The following is a 21,431-nucleotide window of genomic DNA, read 5'->3' on the forward strand; positions in this document are numbered from 1 at the left end:
CCAGCATCACAGAACAAGGTGTTACCTATTGCTGCTCACACAGGTGTGTCCTAGATTCTATAAGCTGCCCACGGACAGAGCTTCCACAGACTTCATGCAGCAGGAAGGGGCAGGGCTAGCCCTGTCTGTGCATGCTGCCCACCTGGTTCTCTATAATGAAAGCACAGTCTTCAAAAACAAGCAGCTCAGTGAGGAGACCATCCTGCCTTGGAGAAGCTTTCCTCTAAAACCCAGAAAAATCCCCTGTGTATGCAAACGCAGGTTTTCTTGTTGAGTTTTTAGTCAGAACACTCCATTACTGCATCAGCTAGTCTTAATGGCTCTTAGAGAGCACACAGATGTATTTTCATGTAAGGAAAATGTCCTCTCTTGATTCAAACCCTGTATCCCATAGGTACCTATTACCTAACACTAGCAGTATGTGGACTAGTTTATATTTCCCTGCAGAAGCACAAGAGGGTGGAGTGGTACTTGTTCTGCTGGAAAGAACATCCTCCTTATTTGGTATAAACTGTGAAGACTCTCCAAGGTGGGAGGCATGATGAAGAGCTGGTAAAGAACAAGGATTTTTGGAGTGTGACCAGCATAATAAAACCCCTTTCCCCAGATGTGAGACAACAGGCCTCTTTGGAAATGGTCACATTTTCCTCCCAGACTTGAGTATAAAATAACTGGAGGGCCACCTGTGGCAAGTAACATATGTCAGCTTGGTGTTTGCCCTTTAAAACAAGGAATTTGGAGGGAAGATATTTAAAGGGACTAAATTCTCTAACCCCAGTTGAGTTTCACCCTTTTACATTAGAGTGTCTAAATTGTCAAGCTGGTGTCTGTGTGATGCCCACAAAATACAGGCTTGCACCTGTATTTTACATCCACGCTGAAACTTATGCTGCTTTGTCTAGACTGATACATATACGTGAACTAGCAAGTGTATAACCAGTTGCAGTATGCATTCACTCACTGATGCAAGCCACACAATGGCATGTCCAGCTGCAGTGCAGAGATGTAACTGCTGCCCATGGGCCAAGTTCTGTTTTCGTTTGTTCATCTAGCTTAACAGTTTTCTAACTGGTTAGCAGATGTTAGATGCCAGAGGAGTGGTCCTCTGGCCTTAGTTCCAAAAGCTAACTAAGTAGGGGACTTACTGAGGAAGGTAGAGATCCAAGTTCTAGGTTCCACTCACTTGGAGAAAGTTTGCACCTTTTGACTTCCTAGCCTAGTGCACTAATGACTGTGCCATAGGTCAGGTATCATCTAGCCCACTGTCCATTGCTCTGTTTGAGGTGGCTCCCTGGACAGCCAAGAGAGGAAGATATATGTGGCCAGAAAGGAAGGGAGCAGGTTAGAAGGTATGAGATGGCTGCTGCTCTGGAAAAAGGTAGGTGCTGAAAAGCATACTGTTTAATGCCTCAGCTGTGACATGGCAGAGCAGTATGCTTAGAAGTCAAAAAAAACTTGGGTCTCGAGGTTCCTGGTGGAGTGCCCTAAGTGCTCAGCTGCTGGGGCTCAAACATAATAGGGTCAACCTTTTCTGGATTTACTACACATGCTCAAACCACACTGCAGGGAAAGTTGAATTGCCAAGTCAGTGCCAAGAATGTCACTTCTCTGGCTAGAAAACTGTCACTTTAATGCATACAGGGAAGCTATACTTCAGCTGGCTTTACATTTGCTAGTTTGGGTACATGTAACAGTCTGGGCAAGGCAGCATGAGCTTCAATGTGGATGCAAAAGCTCCCCCAGGAGCCTGGTGAACTTCTTTTCTTTGGTAGCAGAAATCCATGTCATGGCTCAACTGCTACCAGTGCCCAAGATAGCTAGATTGAAGAGAGTTGGGTGATGTTTACATGAGCGACAGTTGCACATCTCTGCACAGGTGATGAAGCATGCAAAGGGGATTTGTCCACTTTTTAGAAGTGGCACAGAATTCCCAGCTTCAGGACTTGATGCTGGACAGGGCATATTTTCATAGCACTGAGACAATGAACACAGGCACTAAGTGACTAAAACACAAGATCCACTATTGTTTTTCTTTAGGAAGTGTACACTGAAACCACTTGGGGACTATTGGCAATACTCTTATGGTTTTCAAATTCCCATTTAGCTCTGCTCCTACTTCCAATCTTACTTTTACCATCCATTATTATTAGTATTAATATTATTAGTATTCATATTATTATTAATTATGGACACGTACCCTGGTGTGCTAGGTGCTGTAGAAAACACAACAAATAGGTAGTTACTGCCGTAAGGAATGTACAGCTCAGTCTACATTCCTTTCCCCTGGCTTCACTGGAATTGGAGTTCCATTTTCTGAGAGATCCCTTTTTAGCTGGAAGGTCCCCTTGTATACGACTGGGTTGATTTTACTTGACTTACCATCCATTATATGGCTGCCTCCAGTCTCAGAGGACTAGATTGATAACCCAGGCAGGCCCTTCCAGTCCTATGACTTCCTCCTCTCTCTTTTGTTTATGAGGCTTTAGTAAGTTTCCCAGCAATTAATAACTCAGTTTCCTCACTTATAAAGTTAAGGTCCTTTTGACCAGCTTCTTATTTTTACTCTTGTACCATGATTCTGTCAGGTATGGGAAGAGGCTAGGAAATGCCCAGGGACTGTGCTGCAGGAAGTGACAGGGATGAGGCAAAGAATTCTGCCTGTGGCCAGCATCCCCCAGGTGAAGGTTGCATGGGTTTACACCTTCTTCCCAAGCCCTGGGCACTGGTAACTTAGAGACAGGGTAGTGACTTGATGGACTCAGTCTGCTCTGGTCTGGTCAGACTACTGGTCAATGGATCACTGGTCTGTTCTAGTTCAGCAGCATTGTTATCCCTGTTTGTGTGCTGAGATGCATGGCCCCTCTACATCAGGTTATGTTCAATTTTAAATTTTCATTATAGTGAGACTGGATGTCATGCAAACTTCATCAAATATAAACTTCTCAAAAAGATACAGCTTTAAATGCTTACAGCCCAGCACATTACAATACTGCAGGACTTCTTGCTGCACTTCCAAATGGACATAAGAGATTGCAGCCTTTGAAATCCAGCTAAAGTCAGCCAAGCATGCACTGATTACCAACCTATGCCAAAATAATGGAGGGAGGGAAGATTCTTTTAAAGGTAGTTCATGCCATCTGCTTTTGAGGTGAGTGGGTGGGAAGTCAAAGCAAATGGAAATTGGTTTCCCACCTTCTGCTCATTTTTATTCATATTCTTTTATCAGATGCAAAAGAGATCAGTACAAGCTGTATCACACATGAATCAAGGAAACCGCTTGCCCATTAATCAGTTTTTACTTTCCCCAAATATCAACTTTTTGGATTTAGCTCAGTGATTGTATCCACTGTTAAGTAAATATGGGCATGAAATATTTTTTCTGTCATAAAATCATAGAAAATTAGGGTTGCAAGGGACCTCAGGAGGTCATCTCATCCAACCCCATGCTCCAAGCAGGACCATTCCCAACTAGATCATCCGAGCCAAAGATTTGTCTAGCTGGGTCTTAAAACCTCCAAGGATAGAGATTCCACAACCTCTCTGGGTAACCTGTCCCCGTGTTTTACTACCCTCCTAGTGAGAAAATTATTCCTAATATCTAACCTAAACTTCCCTTGCTGCAACTCGAGACCATGGCTCCTTGTTCTGTTATCTGTCACCACTGAGAAGAGTCTAGCTTCATCCTTTCGAACTCCACTTCAGGTAGGTGAAGGCTGCTGTCAAATCCCATCTCAGTCTTCTCTTCTGCAGACCAAATAAGCCCAGTTCCCTCAGCCTCTCCTCAGAAGTCATGTGCCCCAGCCCCCTCACTATGTTTGTTGCTCTCCACTAGACTCTTTAATTTGTCCACATCCTTTTCGTAGGAGGAGGTGCTCAAAACTGAACACAGTACTCCAGATGTGGCCTCACCAGTGCCAAATAAAGGGTAATAATCACTTCCCTTGCCCTGCTGGCACCTACCAATACAGCCCAGTATGCCATTAGCCTTCTTTGCAACAAGGGTGCATTGTTTGCTCATATAACTTATTGTCCACTGCAGCCCCCAGGTTCTTCTCTGCAAAGCTGCTGCCCCCAGCCTGTCCTGGTGCACGGGATTGTTCCATCCTAAGTGCAGGACTTCGCACTTGTCCTCGTTGAACCTCATGAGATTCCTTTTGACCCAATCCTCCAATTTGTCTAGGTCACTCTGAATCCTAGCCCTACCCTCCAGTGTATCTACTACTCCCCCCAGCTTGGTGTCATCTGCAAGCTGCTGAGGGTGCACTCTATGCTATCTTCCAGGTTGTTGATGAAGACCTTGAACAGAACCAGCCCCAGGGGCACTCCACTTGATACTGGCTGCCAACTAGACATCAAGCCATTGATTACTACCCTCTGAGACCAATGCACCAGCTGGTTTTCTATCCACCTTACAGTCCATTTGTCCAGCCCCTATTTCCTTAGCTTGAGTGCCTGAGCACTGCTGTATTGCCCTCCCAGCAGATGTCAGGGTTATTGAAGTCCCCCATGAGAACCAGGGGAAACTTCCACTAGCTGTTTGAGGAAAGCCTCATCCACCACTTCCTCCGGGTCTGGTGGTCTATAGCAAACCCCACATCACCTTTGTTGCTCTCACCCTCTAACCTTAACCCAGAGACTTTCAACAGTCCTATATTCAGTTTCATACTGGAGCTCTGAGCAGTCATATGGGTATTTTATGTAAAGCACATCTCCTCCTGTTCTCCCCTGCCTGTCCTTCCTGAACAGTTAGCACTCATCCATGGCACTGCTCCAGTCATGTGAGCTCCCACCAAGTCTGTTATTCCAATCATGTCATAGTTCCATGACTGTGCGAGGACTTCCTGTTTTTCCTGGTTGTTTCCCAGGCTCTGTGCATTTGTATACAGACACCTGAAGTAACTAGTTGATTGCCCTGATTTCTCAGGAAGTATGAGAACACCAACTCTGTTGTCCCCTCCTGCTCACTCTTCCTCCAGGTCTCCCACTTCCTCACTTACCTTTGGGCTTTGGAAGCTCTCCTGTGAAACTCTTGAAGATTTCAAAAATGTTCCTCTTACATACCAGCATGCACCTGAGACCTTCAGATGGTGGGGACTTCCTCCAGTTTTGTTTTGATTTGGTGAGAAGATAGAAAAAAGAAAGTTTCAAGTTAGAGTAACCAGTACCCCAATATTACATACCTGGTGTCGAGGAGAGCCCCGTTTGCCTTATTCAGAGTGCAGACTTGAAACAGTGTTCTCTAGTCCTGCAGAACCCCTAACTACTGGTGTGTTGGCTCTCCTGCTCTGATTTGAAGCAGAAATTCCACTCTGAAGAGGTTTTCTTGAAAGTTTTGTCAAAACTGATGTTTCCCTGGAAACTTTATTTTGATGAATCAGCACTTTCCAATAAAAAGCCATTTGGTGAAAGAATTTCTGACTGGTTCTAATGTTAAATATGCTTAGTAATATGCAGATAGTTTTGCTTCTTATGTCTTTAACTGAGGGAAAGGAGTTTTACTGCTGAGAGGGATGTTGTTAAGGATGATTATGTTGGGAAAGACAATCCCACTTCACAGTTCTGTCACTTAAGGATTTTTGAGGTGGATGGACTACAGGAGGCATTGCATAAAGTGCTTGATTGTGGGGTATTTTTATGCCAAATACTCTTTCATTTAAGGCAGATGAAAAATTAAAGACTTTGCATAACAGCAGCATAGCATAGCTGCAGGCCTTTCTATTTCGGCTTCCTCAGTGCTCTATACTACAAAGTAAGGGAAAGATGCTCTATGCAAATGCTGAAGTTTAAAATCATCAGAGAATTTCTCAGACCCTGGTATATTAGAGGAGAGAAATGGCTCTAATAATTTTCAAAAGAAAATCTCCCATAAGCAAGTTCATCCCACAGTAATAATTAGCACTCCTGGTAAGATGAATTGTGTAGCTTCTTTACAGCTTCCTTAGGGGTCAGTGAATTGTTTTTCCTGATTTATTCTACAGCAGAAACTGGTGCTTTCAAGACCTCTCTCTCAGAAATTAAAAGACAATCCCTCCTTAATGCTGTTAAAACCTATTGTGTGTTTTTCTTTTCAGATTTTTCGACGTGCTGACAAGAATGGTGAGTATACGTCACTCTTTACCCTGACTCTCTTCTCATGCCTATTGGTGGGGGTGGGGTGGGAGAAATAGTTCTTTCCTTCCTGAAGCATCTGCTAAAGAAATGGCAAAAAGAAAAAGAGAAACATGTCTCTGGCTGCAAGAAACACAGCCTACCATTCTAAATTTCCTCCCTCTGCTACCCCTGGAAAAAAGTTTTTAGGACAAAATGAAATTGGGTTTTTGGGACAAAAAATTGTCAAACCAGATCAGACTGGGCCATGTCATCTATACAGCTTATCTTTACTGTGGTCGTGTGGTCACAGCAGATATCCCAGTTATCAACCAGACTGGTTTCCCTTCTTCAGACTGAAAATGAAAGAAGGTGTCGATGGGTTCATATAAGAATGCCTTAAAGCAGAACACGCTTGATTCTGTATCATCATGCATATTTGAGCTGCACACACATCTGATTATATTTTAGAGCGTATTGGTTCTGCTGAGGTTTTGCATTTTCAGACTCTTCCAATCTCACCGATAATTCTGTAAAATCTTCTATTAGTATAAGAGATTATGAATTCTTAATATCCCTTTAACCCTTAGCACCTGGCTTTGTTGCAACAGAGGATTGTGAGAGGTTGCTAACCCATGTATCCTCAGAATCTGACTTGTTTCCAAATCTAAATAAACTTCACCAAAATAGATATATAGCTCAAGTTTTCATGCTCGCTTCAGCATCTGATGTGTGTGTGATTGATTTCCATCTATGAAATCTATGACATACATACACACATATATATCTATTTTGGTTAGTCTATAAAGTGCAACTCTGCCTTCTACAGGATTTTGTTAGCCAGAGTTGGCACCAGTAAACAAGATGCATGGGTTAGCAACCTCTCACATACTCTATTGCAACTAAGCCAGGTGCCAAGGTCAAAAGGGATATTAAGAATTCATAATCTCTCACATAGTGTGTGTGTGTGTGTGTGTGTGTGTGTGTGTGTGTGTTTGTGTGTAAATAAATAAAACAAGCTTGCATGAGATGATAGATCAAGATATATCTCGATATCTATATCTATTGTAACAGGGTGGGGTCCCTAGGGATGCCCGTGTTCCCCTAGGGCTCCTTAACCGTGCTAATCTTGCCCAACAGGCACCCTCTATCTTGCCCACCACATCTTGCTGGTACTATTAATATAGGGAGGCTGCCCTTGATCCTTTATGTTTGGACACGGTCTTGCTGGATCCTACTGAACCCTGGGGTTTGTAGACCCCTTGGTGCCCCGCTTCACAGTGGATGTCTCCTGAGACACTCTCAGCCTTCTGGGCTATATGTGTGGCTCCATACCACCCCTTTACCATGCCCCAAGCCTCGCAGATGGTACTGACATTGTCTCACCTAGGCCTTGCTCTAATTCAGCCCCCTTGTCCTCCCTGGGCTCTCCACAGCCCTGTCTCTGCGCCTCACTGGTGCCGAGCTCTTCACAGCCCCGTCTCTGCGCCCTCTGGTGCCGGGCTCTAGTCTTCCCCTTGCCACTGCGCCCTCTGGTGCTGGGGTCTGTGCACCCCAAATACTGTACCCACACTATAGTGGGCCCCCAATGAGGCCTCCTCCTTCCCCAGTAGCCTCACCCAAACCACCAGTATTATAAACCAGCAAACAAAACATGGGCCCCTGGGCTATAAAAGAATACCAAAGTTCAGGGTGTGTTCTGCCCCTTTAAAAGAATAAAACTTTCTCCCTGGTACTAAGTGCCTGGTGAGCTCCAGGAACCCCATTAGCCCTAAGGGCAGCATGTCTGGCGGCTGCCGTGTCACAGGGCCATTTCTCCCTGGAGGCTCCTTCCCCTTCAGCTGCTGGCAGGGAACTGCCTTCACTAGTCCCAGCCCTGGGGTTTATATGGGCCCAGGGCCCTGCCTCTTCCATCCAGCTGACCAGGTGCAGGTTCAGGCTAATTTCCTCATTAGCCAGTTGACCTGGCAACCTGCACCTGGGCTCCTGTCTCTTTGGGCTCTCTCCCAAGGCAATCTCTGCTCTTAGAGGAGCAGGCACCTTAGTGCCCTGCAATACTATATATGTCAATATAGCTATAGATATATAGATATATATATTTATATATTATATTAGTTTAGGCTCATATTAGTTTAGGCTTTTGATTTTTCTACTCTCCAAACTCTTGCTTCATTACTTAAGGTTTGTTTTATGTTGCTGGTTTGGGATTTATTTGAATTTGCCTTATGCAGCATCCTCCTTCTGATTGGCCAAAGTCCACAGCCCACTCTAAAAGGAAATGCAACACTGGTGAGGCTGCAGTTGGAGTACTGCGTCCAGTTCCGGGTGCTGCACTTCAGGAGGGATGTAGACAGCATTGAGAGGGTCCAAAGGAGGGCCACTCGCATGATCCGGGGACAGCAGGGCAGACCCTACGTGGACAGGCTACGGGACCTTAACCTGTTCAGCCTTCACAAGAGAAGGCTGAGAGGGGACCTGGTGGCTGTCTATAAACTTACTAGGGGGGACCAGCAGGAATGGGAGAGACCTTGTTCCCTCGAGCGTCTCCCGGAGTAACAAGAAATAACGGCCATAAGTTGTTAGACATTAGGTTCAGACTAGACATTAGTAGGCACTACTTCACAGTAAGGGCTGCTAGGATCTGGAACCATCTTCAAGGGAAGCGGTGCTGGCTCCTACCATGGGGGTCTTAAGAGGAGACTTGACGATTACCTAACTGGGGTCATTTGAGCCCAGTTTTCTCTCCTGCCCAGGGCAGGGGGTCAGACTAGAAGATCTGAAAAGTCCCTTCCAACCCTATATCTATGAATCTATGAAACTCGGAAACTGCAAAACCAAGAACTCCCCTCTTGTATAGATTTGTTATTTCCAAACTCTGCATCCAGGCTTTCAGACTTGCCCTCCAGAGATGCCTAATCCCTCTCCATTGACTGCATAGAGAGCCTTGGCCCCTAATCCTGTTTTGTTGAATCATTCTCCTGGGGATAAGTACTTAATATTTAGACATGTTGAAGTCTATGTTGGAGGTGCCTAAGAGGCTGTTCTGGATTTTGCCTTTAGCAGCAACTGACCAATATTCATTGAAATATTGTGTGTCCCCCAGAGCCAAGAGTGGAGAGCTGTTCTGTTTCACCGAGGATTTCAAGATGGCAGAATCTGGCTTGTTTCCAAATCTAAATAAACCCCACCAAAATTCTCCACGTAGGAAAGCAAAAAAATCGTATTGGGTCAAGTAGGATACCAGTATTTTCTTCCATAAAATCTGACTTAAAAATTGGTACGTTATAACACAAAATTAAAAAGATTCCAAATGGAGAGTCATTTCAAAATGAAAACTCAGGATCTTTCATTCTGAACAGACTGAAACATTATCAGAATTCTTTTCCTTGGTTGTTCTGAAATGAAATTCCAGGCAAATTGCTCCTGTTTTGCCAAGTTTTTTTTATTTCAACAGCATGACACATTCTGGTGGGATGTGGTTCCACTGACACTTCTCAGCTCTAATTTTTATGCAGGCCATGCCCAATCACCCCCCCCCCCCCCATTTCTAGTACAGACTCTACTGGGTGGAACCAAGGCCTGTAATGCTAATCTACACAGATGTATAATTATTCTTCTCTCATTTAAATGCAGATGATGGAAAGCTGTCATTTGAAGAGTTTAAGAACTATTTTGCTGATGGAATCCTAAGTTCTGAGGAGCTGTGGGAGTTATTCAGTGGAATTGACAGGCATCATTCAGAGTAAGTAGGACACTGACATTGACAGGAGGGTGCAAAACAGGATTTAAAATTTAAGTTTCTCCAGATAAAATAAGATTTGGAGATGGATGCAAATAAATGCTCTGCAATAAATATCCAAGGTGAGATAAATCCACGTATTGGAATCATCAGATACTAAAATCCATTGAATGTGAGGTACAAATATGGGGACTGGGAGAAAAGTCAGACATGTGGGGAATAATTGCTCTCAGATTTATTTTAATACATTAAAAGCAATATCTATTTAAAATGTATATGACATTGATCTGCAGTTTAAAACTGTTTCAGAAATATGCAACATTAAAAATATGCTAGACATGAGAGAAACAGGTAGTCAGATCAGTACAAAGAGTAGGCAATTATCTGTATTATTGATGTCATATAGGAACTAAAATTTTACTAACATAAGCTGCTTTACACCACTCTGGTACTGAAAAGTGGCCTGAAGAGGGAGCTTAGTATAAACTGAATTTAGATTTATTTTTAAGTCTGGCCATATTCTGATTTTAGTTAGACTGGTATAATCCTAGGGATGCTTTTTGGCAGGGATGTGGCAGGTGAGGGTTGGATGCTTTTTGGTAGGTGGGTCACAGATTAAGTACCATGCCTTCCCCAAGTTCTACTCAGATCCCCTTCCCCTTCCTGATTTGCTGCTTTGCTTTCTATTCCATGTCCTGTGTTCGGTGTCCTGCTGTTTTCTGCTTCCTGCCCTCTTTGCCACTGTGCTGCCTGCTCCCTCCCAAATCTGCTGTGCGCCACATGGAAGCTGCCCTTGCCACTTGTGGCACTCTTGCTGCAGGTTGGCCGCTCCTGTCGTACACAAATCCTTCATTACCTGCAGCAGAATCACCCCAAAATCACACTGATGCTGCTGAGATCAGAATCTGTCCTTGTGTGCTGTTCTGTAAAAGCGTAGTTGAATAACAGGTGAAAAGTTTGTACTTTGATGAAAGAGAGTTTTGTCCTTGCTAGAGATCCATTTAAATTAATGCAGATGCACAGAGAATGAATTTGGCCCCAGCTGGCAGCAGCCTGTCCTTAATCGTAGTAAGTAGCCCCAGCACAAGAAAGCAGTCTGCTCAGGAAATCTGCTGTCTGAACAGTTCCTGAGCATGAAGGTCTTTACCCTCCCGGTCCCTCTGACCAATGGAAACATCATTCCCAATGTCAGCTGAAGGAACCCAGACAGAGAGGGCACCTATACATGCACCAGACATCTGCTTCAAAGTATGCACACATTGGAGCAGACTCGATTAATCAAGTTTTAATTCAAGTTAAATGAGCTTTTGTTCAAGTGTCCCTGCTACCGTTTTGAAGCATGGGATGCTGAATACACGTGACACTGTGGGTGCTTTAATTAGAGTGGCTCTTAGAACCACTGTAATTAAAGTACCCCCCTCTCCACCACAGAGCATGTGTATAGTCTCCCAGAGAGATTAAAGTCTGGACCCAGTGAAGGACGTGGGTGCCTAAAGCAAGAGATTTACAAGGAACTGAGGCATCTAAGTTCAAAATTGAAATCCAGGAAGTACTGCTCATCTGCCACTATATCTAGAAGCATGTGAGCTAACTAGGCATCTCCCTTTCTGACTGTACAGCTCTCGGGTGCTAGAGTTCTGCTTCTACACATGCCTAGCATTACCCCAGTGTAAGCAGTTCTATATCCCCAACCTAGTCTCAGTCAGGAGCCAGGATGTGATCTGCCACAGCCCCTGAGAATGCATACTAAGAGTATTGGGCTCATTATAGAATACGCTTCTGGGGGATTTTTTAAGATGGCTGCACTACCCACTTTCTATTTTAAGGCCTAATGGTTAGAGCACTTGCCTAGGAAGTAGTAGTGCCCCATTAAATGCCTCGTCAATACGAGGGAGTTCAAACTTACAGCTCTTATCTCACAGGAGACTGTCCAAAACCAGTAGGCTGTGAGCTAAGCTGGTTGGAGGTAGTGAGAAATCAAGTTTTCAGCTTCCACAGGCTGAGAGAGGTCTTGAACCTAGGTCTCTTGTTGTGCTGGATTAGCACTCTGTCTTGTAAGATATTATATAAATAGTGGGTGTTGACACCATGATGACAGTAGAAATGGTGTAAAAGAAGCATGAGCTCTTACTCAATTCTTTGGAAGAATGAATATAGGCAAGTTAGAAGCCAAAGTTCTAGCCCCAGCTGTCTTACCCATGTAGCATAGGAAGTCTGTTGCAAAGAAAAGGACTAAACTTACATTTCTGTAACCTTGACTTCAAGACCCATCTTTTTGCTATGGTAGTAGCTGGATTAGACCATCTGCTGGCTTTCTGTGTCTGCCATCCTGCAGGGACTGAATAGATCCTGCATGTTTGGTGTCAGTTTAGTCACCACAGGGTTTGTACTTACCTGAGGCTGAGAGTCTGTTAAAATCTTTTCTGAGCATCAGCATGGACCACTGAGCTCCAAAGCAATTTCTCCATCAGGAGTTTGACAGCTCCTCCTCTGCACTGCATCTCCAGCAGACTTTCTCCCAGTTGGTTCCTAAATGGAAGATGCAACTTTTGCATTTTATCAGTGAATATCTGAAGTGAAACTACTGTATAAACCAGGGCTGTCCAACTGGCAGGCTACATGTAGACCCCTCCCCCCTCCAAAGGGTTAATATGTGGCCTGAGTGTTCCCAGCATGGCTTCCATTGCCATCCATCCCTCTTCTGCTGTTGCTCCTGCTGTGGCAACTGTGTTCAATGGGCTCCCCTGCCCTCCTCCAACTTCTACTTCCTGCCTCTGCTCCTAGGGGTGGGGTGGTGCAGCAAGAGGGGGCTGGGCTGCTCACACTGTCTTGAGAAAGCCAAGCCACTCAAATGCAGGTGGGCATCTGGCTGGGAAGATGGGAGGTGCCTACTTCACCTTACACCTGCTGTACAGCCTTGCTCCAGCCCAGCATGGCTGAAACACTGAGATCAGTAGCATGACTAAGGGGGAATGAGTGTGGCACCAGCCCTGGGCACCAACTTAGGGAGGGTACAAGAATAGCATCTGCCACTGCTGCCAGCCTGGCCCTGCCTGTGGTGGCCTGGCTGTGGCCACTGCTGCATGTGATGCTACCACCAGGACACAAAGTTCCTGAGCTACACTTACGACTGAGGTATTGCTACTTCTAAATTGGCTTCTATTATGGCATGGTTGCTTTGATCTGGGACAGACTGAACTTCCAGAGCATGAGGAATAGGAATAACCATAGAAATTCTGGTTTGGTCTGAGCCTATCTCAGCAGTTAGTTACCTGAAAACCTGTAACATTTAAGCTGTCTCTGTCATACGCTCAAGGATGGATCCAGCAAGTTCTCAGTGAGTTCTTCAGAGTAAAAGGCAGCTCTTCTTATTTTCCAGCAAATGCTGTGGAAAGTACTAGGTTGATTTCCCTCCCATAAGTGTTGCCACAAAGTATTACAAACCACAAAATAATCTTAGTAGATGAAGAACAAATTAAACAGCTTGCCATGAAAGTCTATTGAGATAAAACTTTGCTATTTTAATGGTAGAAAATGGTGAGGAAAATGAGATCAAAGGGGAAGGGGAGAAAAGCAGTATATTTAACCAGTAACACAGTCCTCCAGGAAGGACAACTCTTCCTTTACACCCACATGATCTATAAGATACCACCTCTAGTTTCCATAATATGTAATGTGTACACCAAATAAGCAGACTAGGTGAGGCAGCTTAGGGGAGGATAAAGCATCCTGAGTGTCCAGGTGAAATAGTTTCCTTAGTTGGCATGGAGGAGGTTTCACACACTAACCATTGTGACTGCCCACTTTTGAGTTCTGAATTGACTCAGCCAATGGGACAGGTGCAGTGGTGTAACAATAGTGAGGAATTGCATTTCTATCTTCTACCTGTCTTCTGAAACATTATCCCAGGGATGCTAAATGGCTGCAATGTGAAGAGATTCACACCCAGGTGCTATCTGGGAAAGATATTCATCAAGTAGGAATATCTGTGTATATTTCTAAAGTTCTTATGAATATTCAGTAAGTCATCTGAGCTTTCAAAATGCTGGTTCTTTTGCATATAGAGGACACCTCAGGCTGTGGGGTTATCTTTGATCTAGGCCTTTTAGAACAGCTTTTGACCATCTGTTTGTGTCAGGTATTCCCAGTGGAACTAAGTTCTCTTCGTCACTGATCTTTTTTCTCTCCCATCTATTCCCCACCCACTGCTATGTAGAGGTTTCTTTATCATTTCTTCTCTTTAGTCACCTGTCTGTGCAAGCTTTTCCCAGAGCCATTGTGAAGCAAAAACCTCTTCAGAATTGCTTCTGTCCAGCATCCCAATTAGCTGTTCTCAGCCACTCTGCAAAGTGAGGTCTCTTCAGAGCTGCTCCTGGTTACAGCTGTTCAAATCAGGCCATTTTGACGAGGCAAGGAGGTGGGAGTGGGGAGTGGAGTAGGGGGAAGAGAGAGATGTGTGTGCAAAATATGGAAAATGTCATTCTTTCTAAATCCTCTGCAAATATTTTTCTCTTAAAAATGTAAAATGTAAAACAAAACCATTTTTATTATTATTTTTAAAAAATCCTTGTTTTGGTTAAATAAATATTTGTTTTCTTTGGTGAAAAATAAAATAAAATTCTGATGCAAATTAAAATTTTCTGTGAATACCAGTACATTATATGATTTTGCTTTGGAAGCTATATTGTGAAGAATATTTATACTATGGAAAAAGACATATTGGTGGAACTCCTTTCAAGAAGCATTACCTTGACCACGTGGCCATGTAGCCCATCATAGTTTCTGTCCTACTGACCTTCTGGTATTGTAATTGTCAGATTTAACTGGCTTGACTCTGAGGAGGTGTCTTATTTTTGTGTCAGCTCTTACGGTTCAGAGAGTTTCTTTTGCATGAGCACTTGATTTTACGCAGATTGTTAGGTTGTTTGGGACAGGCACTGTCTTCTCCTGTATTTGTTGGGCATCCAGCACAATGGGCCTTACATCCAAAACTGGGGCTTCTACATGGCTGCACAATGCAAATAAGTAGCCATGAGAAAAAGGAATGAGTGGGACTCTTGCCCCACTCTCCCACCTCACTTGACCTCAGAGGTATGTGAGCCTGAGAAATATCTTGTATGTGAAACAGAATATTTCAAATTCAAAATAATTGTAATGAGAGAGGGGGTTGAGACCAAATGAAACTCATTGGCTTCAGGGCAAATTTGACCCTTACTAAAGATAGGTGATTTGCCCTAAATCCTGTAGGGTGCTAAACACTCTTGATTCCCATAGACCGAAGTGCAAGTTGAGGGAACTCGACATAATGCAGGAGAACCTTGGCACAGGAATGGACCCAGAGATTTGAGGTACTTTCAGAGGTTCTTTCAGGAAGCAGCTTTGTACATTTATAAGTTGGGGTCCTCCACTTGGTTTCATTTAATACAATTTATATAAAACATGTTTTAGTATCAGATATGCATTATTCTCCTTAATGTATACCAGCCCAGGCATAAAATCCATTGATGTTACAGTGGTTGAACCCGCCCCCAAAGATATTTTACTCTTCCCATCAAAGGAAGTTACTGGCTCCAAGAAAGTAAATGAGTGGGAATTTACAAGGCGTTAAAGGCAAATTCACATTCAAAATAAATCTGGTGTCTGCCATTCAAGTTTTGGTGAGGGTGAGGGCTGATTCCTGTTTTACATAAACAATTTGCCCATCCTTTCCTTCTATATTTCTAGTGACTCCAGTTGCAATTGTTAACTACAGCACTGTAGTTTGCACAGGCACATTTGTCTGCTTTTTAGAGGCCTGATTAGACTCACAGGGAGGTCTGTGTTCTGGATGAGCTGTGTTCTAGCTCTCCACTGGGTCTTCTTCCTGATGGCCCTGCAATTGATTTGGAATTCCCTAAAGTACCTTCTGACCCCTTAGGCCGGGTAAGTGGCGCAGGGCCAGTCTACAGGCTGGATCCCATGTGGTAAGTTCATGGGTTATATCTGGTGTGCTGGATCTGGTAGCATGCATGGGCCTAGCATGGGCCCAGGGCAAATCAACTCGTGCAGGGACCTATACCACAGCCAACCCCAAGGAGGATGCAGGGCCCAGGGCAAATCAGCTCATGCAGGGACCTGCCCCTGCCCCAATCCCAGGGTGGAAGGGGGTCCCCGCATTAGCTGATATGCCCCAGGCCCTGTACCAGAGCCCACCTGAGGACTCCAATCTGCCTGTGGGATGACAGGAAGCTGGTGCTGCCGGCTGGGGGCAGTGGGACCACTGATCTTCCCAGTGCTGGGTGCAGGATGCACCCAGTGCCATCCCAGGCTACAGGAGGAGCCTCTGATGCTCTGGCAGGCCGATTGGGGGCCCCCACATCCCCGGGAAGGCTGCGGAGTTCTGCCGACTCCTCCCAGGGTCCCCGATCTGCCTGCTGGATGACAGGAGGCTGGTGCTGGTGCTGAGGCTGCGGCTGCCAACTGAGGCCAGCAGCAGCACCAATCTTCCCAGTGCTGGGTGCAGGCTAGGCGCCCGTCCCAGCTGCCAGCAGCAGCCTGCTGTCATCCAGCAGGCACACTGGGGGCCCACACTACTGGGACGAGTCCCGCACAGCTCCATAGCCCTCCTGGGCGGGCCACCACTTTGCCTGCCAGATGACAGGAGGCAGCTGCTGCCAGCTGAGACCAGCACTAAAGTTAAGTAAGCCTGGCTTCAAAACTTGAAACATTTCAAAACTTTCAAGACATTTCAAGTGCCCTTGTTTCATTTCAAAGCTGTTTTGAAGGCTTTTGTTTCATTTCGATTTCACTGTTTTGAGCTTGAAATGCATCGAAACAACTTCAAAACGAAATACCGGGTGAAATTTTGCGCAGCCCAAGTAGAAATGATAGAGCAGAAAACCTCCGTTGCATATGCCAAAGTAATGCCTGGAGACAACTGCCTGCTTTCACCTCCTCAATCCAAGGGCATATGCAGCAGTTAAATAAAGGTGGGATTGGGTTTCTTAGGAGCACAAACATTCATGCCCCTCCCTGAATGAAGCAGTTTGCCTCTGTAACCTGTTTACTCTCACTACTGGAGGATTTATGCTTTATTTAAGTCCAGCAAAAGGAGTTTCAGCTCCAAAACACATTTCAGGCTTTTATGTCTCAGTACAGTGCTTTATGGGAGTTCCTTTCCTAGGAGTGTGGCTAATGTTCCAGTAATAGAAAGTATCATTAGGGGTGTGTTTCAATGGGACTAGAAAGGAGGACTTCTTTCCTTAGCCCCAGGTTCAAAGCATGCAGGTTAGATTTTTAATGACACTTTGATTTGAGGGGAGATTGTGATGAAGATTTTTATACAGAACACATCTTTTGGCTGGGTAATAGGATACTGCCTGGACATACACTGTCAGAAATACCTCTCTCATTGTTGCTTGCTCTTTTCTGCTCCCTTGGGGAGCAGAGCTGACATGTGGCAAGATTAATATTTTAGATACCTCATGCATTATTTTCCTCTCCTTCTATGCACCCCTAGCTCTCTCTCTCGATCTCTTTATCTCTCTCTCTCTCTCTCTATATATATATATATTTCCTTTGTCTCCTTTTCTCCTTCCTTTTTCAAGCCTTCAGAAACCATGGAGATGGCAGTGGCCCAAGAATATAGCTAGCCAAATTAGATACATTAGATGTGAAGAAATAAAACCCACAGCATATTCCCACTCATCTTTACTGGAAACTCTACTCTGCCTCTGCTAACCAAAGCTGCTTGAAAAAACAAAATATTTCCAATGAAAAATTTGAAATATTAAAAAGAAATCTTAATTATTGCGGTGGGAACTTTCCATTTACCTGTGAGAAGTTTTGTGCTTAATTTAATGGAAAATATTTCAGTGTTGACTTAAAACTTTGCGGGGTTAAAAAAATTAAATTAATGTAACATTTTAAGTTGAAATGGAATACAAATCTACCTTTTAAATTGACTTTTTAACTTAAACTGCTTCATCTGGTTTTCTTTTAAACCTAGAACACAAAGCAAGACTTGAAGTTGAGACAAAATGAAAAATAATGTTGAATTTCAAAACACCAATTTCCAATGAAAACTTACATTTAAAAGATTAAGTGGTGAAGAATTTAAAAAAAATGGAATGGCCATTTCCTCACACTAAATGGATGTTTCCATTTCAGATGAAAAATCTATTTCAGCAAGAAAGATTTTTTTCCGTTTGTAGAATGAGTTCAGAATGATTCTAGTGATAAAATTTCCCAGGCTATTTCATTACTTCAAGCTAGCCAGCTCAGTAGTAAAGCTACAGTAAAGATGCATCAGCAAAGACTGCAGCAAGGACCTGGGGTCCTGGGTGGGATTGTACAGCCCTGCACTGAAACTCATGGTGCTTCACCTTCACTGCTATTGGTAGCCAAACTAGATAGAGCAAGGCAATCTCGGGTATGTCTGTAAGTGCTGCAGTCAAACTAGTCCCGGCAGGGTAGACATACTTGATTAGGTCTGATTCCCAAGTGACCAAACAGTCCCAGTTTTTCATTGGGTTCTCCTATGCCTGCATGTAGGACAACCAGAGATCTTGGAGTTCATTTATGACAGCCCAAGATCAAAACACAGGAAAGAATCCTGTTTCACTTTGTGTTCCTAAATGTTTCTAACCCAAACATGTATCTTCCATTTTTGTCATGTACACAGTTTGCAGTCTTCTTTCACGGACACTTAAGTGTCCACATGAGCACTCTGGGTGCACTCCGGCTGCACTCTGACCAGGATGGTATGTGGCTCTGTACATGCATACATGAGTGTACATCCTGAGACTGTAGCCAGTAGGGCTGTGTGAAATTTTGTCGGCTGTTTCATTTTGATGATGTTTCGACTTGTTTCAAGCTCGAAACAGTGAAACTGGAACAAAACAAAAGGCTTTGAAACAGCCTCGAAACAAAATGATGGCAGTCATAGATTCATAGACACTAGGGCTGGAAGGGACCTCGGAAGATCATCGAGTCCTGGCCCTTGCCCTAGGGGCAGGAAGTCAGCAGGGATCATAGGATCCCAGAAAGATAAGCATCCAAATGTCTCTTGAAGGCTTTCAAAGTAGGTGCTTGAACCACCTCTGGCAGCAGTCTATTCCAAGCCTTGGGGGCTCGGACAGTAAAGAAGTTCTTCCTTATGTCCAGACTGAAAAGGTCAAGGAGGAGTTTGTGACTGTTCAACCTTGTCATCCCTTGGGGCGCTCTGGTGAACAAATGTTCCCCCAGATCCTGGTGAGAGCCCCGGATAAACTTTTAGGCGGCCACCAGATCACCCCTGAGCCTGCACTTTCCAGGCTAAAGAGTCCCATGGCTCTCAGCCTCTCATCATAAGGTCTGTTTTCCTGACCTCTGATCATGTGCATGGCTCTCCTCTGGACTCTCTCAAGCTTCTCCACATCCTTTTTGAATTGTGGAGCCCAAAACTGGATGCAGTACTCCAGCTGTTGCTTCACCAAGGCCTAGTACAACAGGAGAATGACATCCCGGGATTTGCTTGAGAAGCATCTATGGATGCAAGCCAGAATTTTGTTTGCTTTACTAGCAGCAGCGTCACACTGAAGGCTCATGTTCATCTTGTGGTCAATCATGACCCCCAAGTCCCTTTCGTCTGTAGTGCTAACCAGTGTTGCACTGCTGGGCCTATAAGGATGCTGCAGGTTTTTCCTCCCAAGGTAGAGAACCTTGCATTTTTTGGTGTTAAACACCATCAGGTTCTCATCCACCCATTTCCTGAGCCTGTCAAGGTCTGCCTGGATCACCCTTCTGTCCTCAGGTGTGGATGTTTTACCCCAGAGTTTGGTGTTGTCAGCGAACTTGGCCAGTCTGCTTCTAACATCAATGTCTACATCATTAATGAAGATGTTAAATAGTATACGCCCTAGGACAGAGCCTTGAGGGACCCCACTGGTCACAGTGCACCATGACGATTGACTTCCATCAACCACCACCCTCTGGGTCCTACCGGGGAGCCAATTCCCCAGCCAGTGGATCACGGTGCAGCTGAGGACACAGTTAGCCAGTTTTGTCAAGAGGTGATCATGGGATACCAGATTGAAGGCTTTTTTAAAGTCAAGATATATGACATCAATCTCTTCTCCCTTGTCCAGGTGATAGGTCACCTGGTCATAAAAGGAAATCAGATTGGTCAAGCAAGACCTACCCACAACAAACCCATGCTGGCTATCCCTCAGGATGTTGCTGTCAGCCAGTCTGTTAAGCATGGCCTCCTTGATAACCTTTTGCAAGACCTTCCCCGGGATAGAGGTCAGGCTGTTGGGCCTATAGTTTGCCAGATCCACTTTCCTCCCTTTCTTGAAGATAGGCACCACATTGGCCTTCTTCCAGTCTTTGGGCACTTCACCATAGCACCAGGAGTTCTCGAAGATCCATGCCAGGAGCTGGGCTATGATGCTTACCAGCTCCTTGAGTACCCTCAGGTATAAACTGTCAGGGCCAGCTGACTTGAAGGTATCCAGTCTCTCAAGGTGTTCCTTCATGAGGTCTGCATTGATGGAGGGTAAGGAATCTCCCTCACCTGTTTTGAAAGTAGAAATGTTTTGAGTTTCAAAGCTGGCCTTGCTTGCAGAGGAACAGAAAGTAAAGAGAGAGAGGGGGAAGGAGGAGGGAAGGACTGCTATGATATTGACTGTAGCTGGCCAGTGACTATGATCCTTCCCTGAGGCCCCTTCCAATCCCAATGCTCTGGGGGAGGGATGGAAAAACAGCATAAAAAGCAGCATTGTTTGAACTGAGCTGCTTTCTGCCTTGGGGTCAGTTACTGATCTGTGTCTTCCAGCAGCTTAGCAGGATCAGACAGCAAAGGCTATCATTTCCTACTTCCTAGCCTGTTCCTAGCAAGTGGGATCCATCAATACCTTTTGCTTTCTATACACTTTTATTTTATTATTATATGCATTCATTCATTTCAATTTATTCCTCCCCCAAAATCCTCTTTTTTGTTTTTGTTAGTCTATTTTGATTCTTTTCCCCCAGAAAAGAAATCTGTGTTTTTTCTCACAGTGTGCATTCCATTCACTGTGCAGGGAGGCACAGCATATATTGCATATTATAATATAGAATTTATTCAGGAACACATACTACATACATTTATATATGTTATTTATTAAATAAATACATAAATATATATATACATTACATAAATACTCATCCATACAATTATCTTATCTATATATATTACATAAATCAGATTACATTACAGAAGAACACACAGATTTTCCAGCACACCAAGGCAAACACACTATGAAACACAAAATGAAGCACGTGGAAAGGCAGCTGGCAAGCCTTCAGGGAGGGGCAGAAGAGGGGATCAAGGGAGACCTGTAATTACTCCCCCCCTCCCACTCCCTGCCCCCAAACTGAGACTCAGCCTCTTTCCTACAACAAGCAGGCATGAGGCTTCCAGTTCTACAGGCAGCAAAGAGAGGGGAGCAGTGCCACTGCCTGTGCCTGGGTCTGCATCCCCTCCAAGAGCCATAATCCCAACCACCACCATGACAACAAGCAGCAGCACCAGCATGACAGTCTCCTCCACCCCCATTTCCCATGCTAGGCCTTCCAATGCCAGAGGAAGAGCTGGAGCTGGATC

At 44.5% G+C, this 21,431-nt stretch overlaps 1 protein-coding gene across 1 annotated transcript in view; it reads left to right on the forward strand.

The window, feature by feature from the left end:
• The window catches only part of NECAB3 (N-terminal EF-hand calcium binding protein 3), a 168,824-nt gene that overhangs the window by 44,894 nt on the left and 102,499 nt on the right, over window positions 1–21,431 (forward strand). Inside the window, exons 2-3 of the mRNA XM_019482342.2 lie at window positions 6,072–6,096; window positions 9,721–9,829. Coding sequence (XP_019337887.1) covers window positions 6,072–6,096; window positions 9,721–9,829 — 134 coding nt within the window. The remainder of the gene's footprint in view (window positions 1–6,071; window positions 6,097–9,720; window positions 9,830–21,431) is intronic.

This window comes from Alligator mississippiensis, chromosome 9, assembly GCF_030867095.1.
Source record: "Alligator mississippiensis isolate rAllMis1 chromosome 9, rAllMis1, whole genome shotgun sequence".
Lineage (NCBI taxonomy): Eukaryota > Metazoa > Chordata > Crocodylia > Alligatoridae > Alligator > Alligator mississippiensis.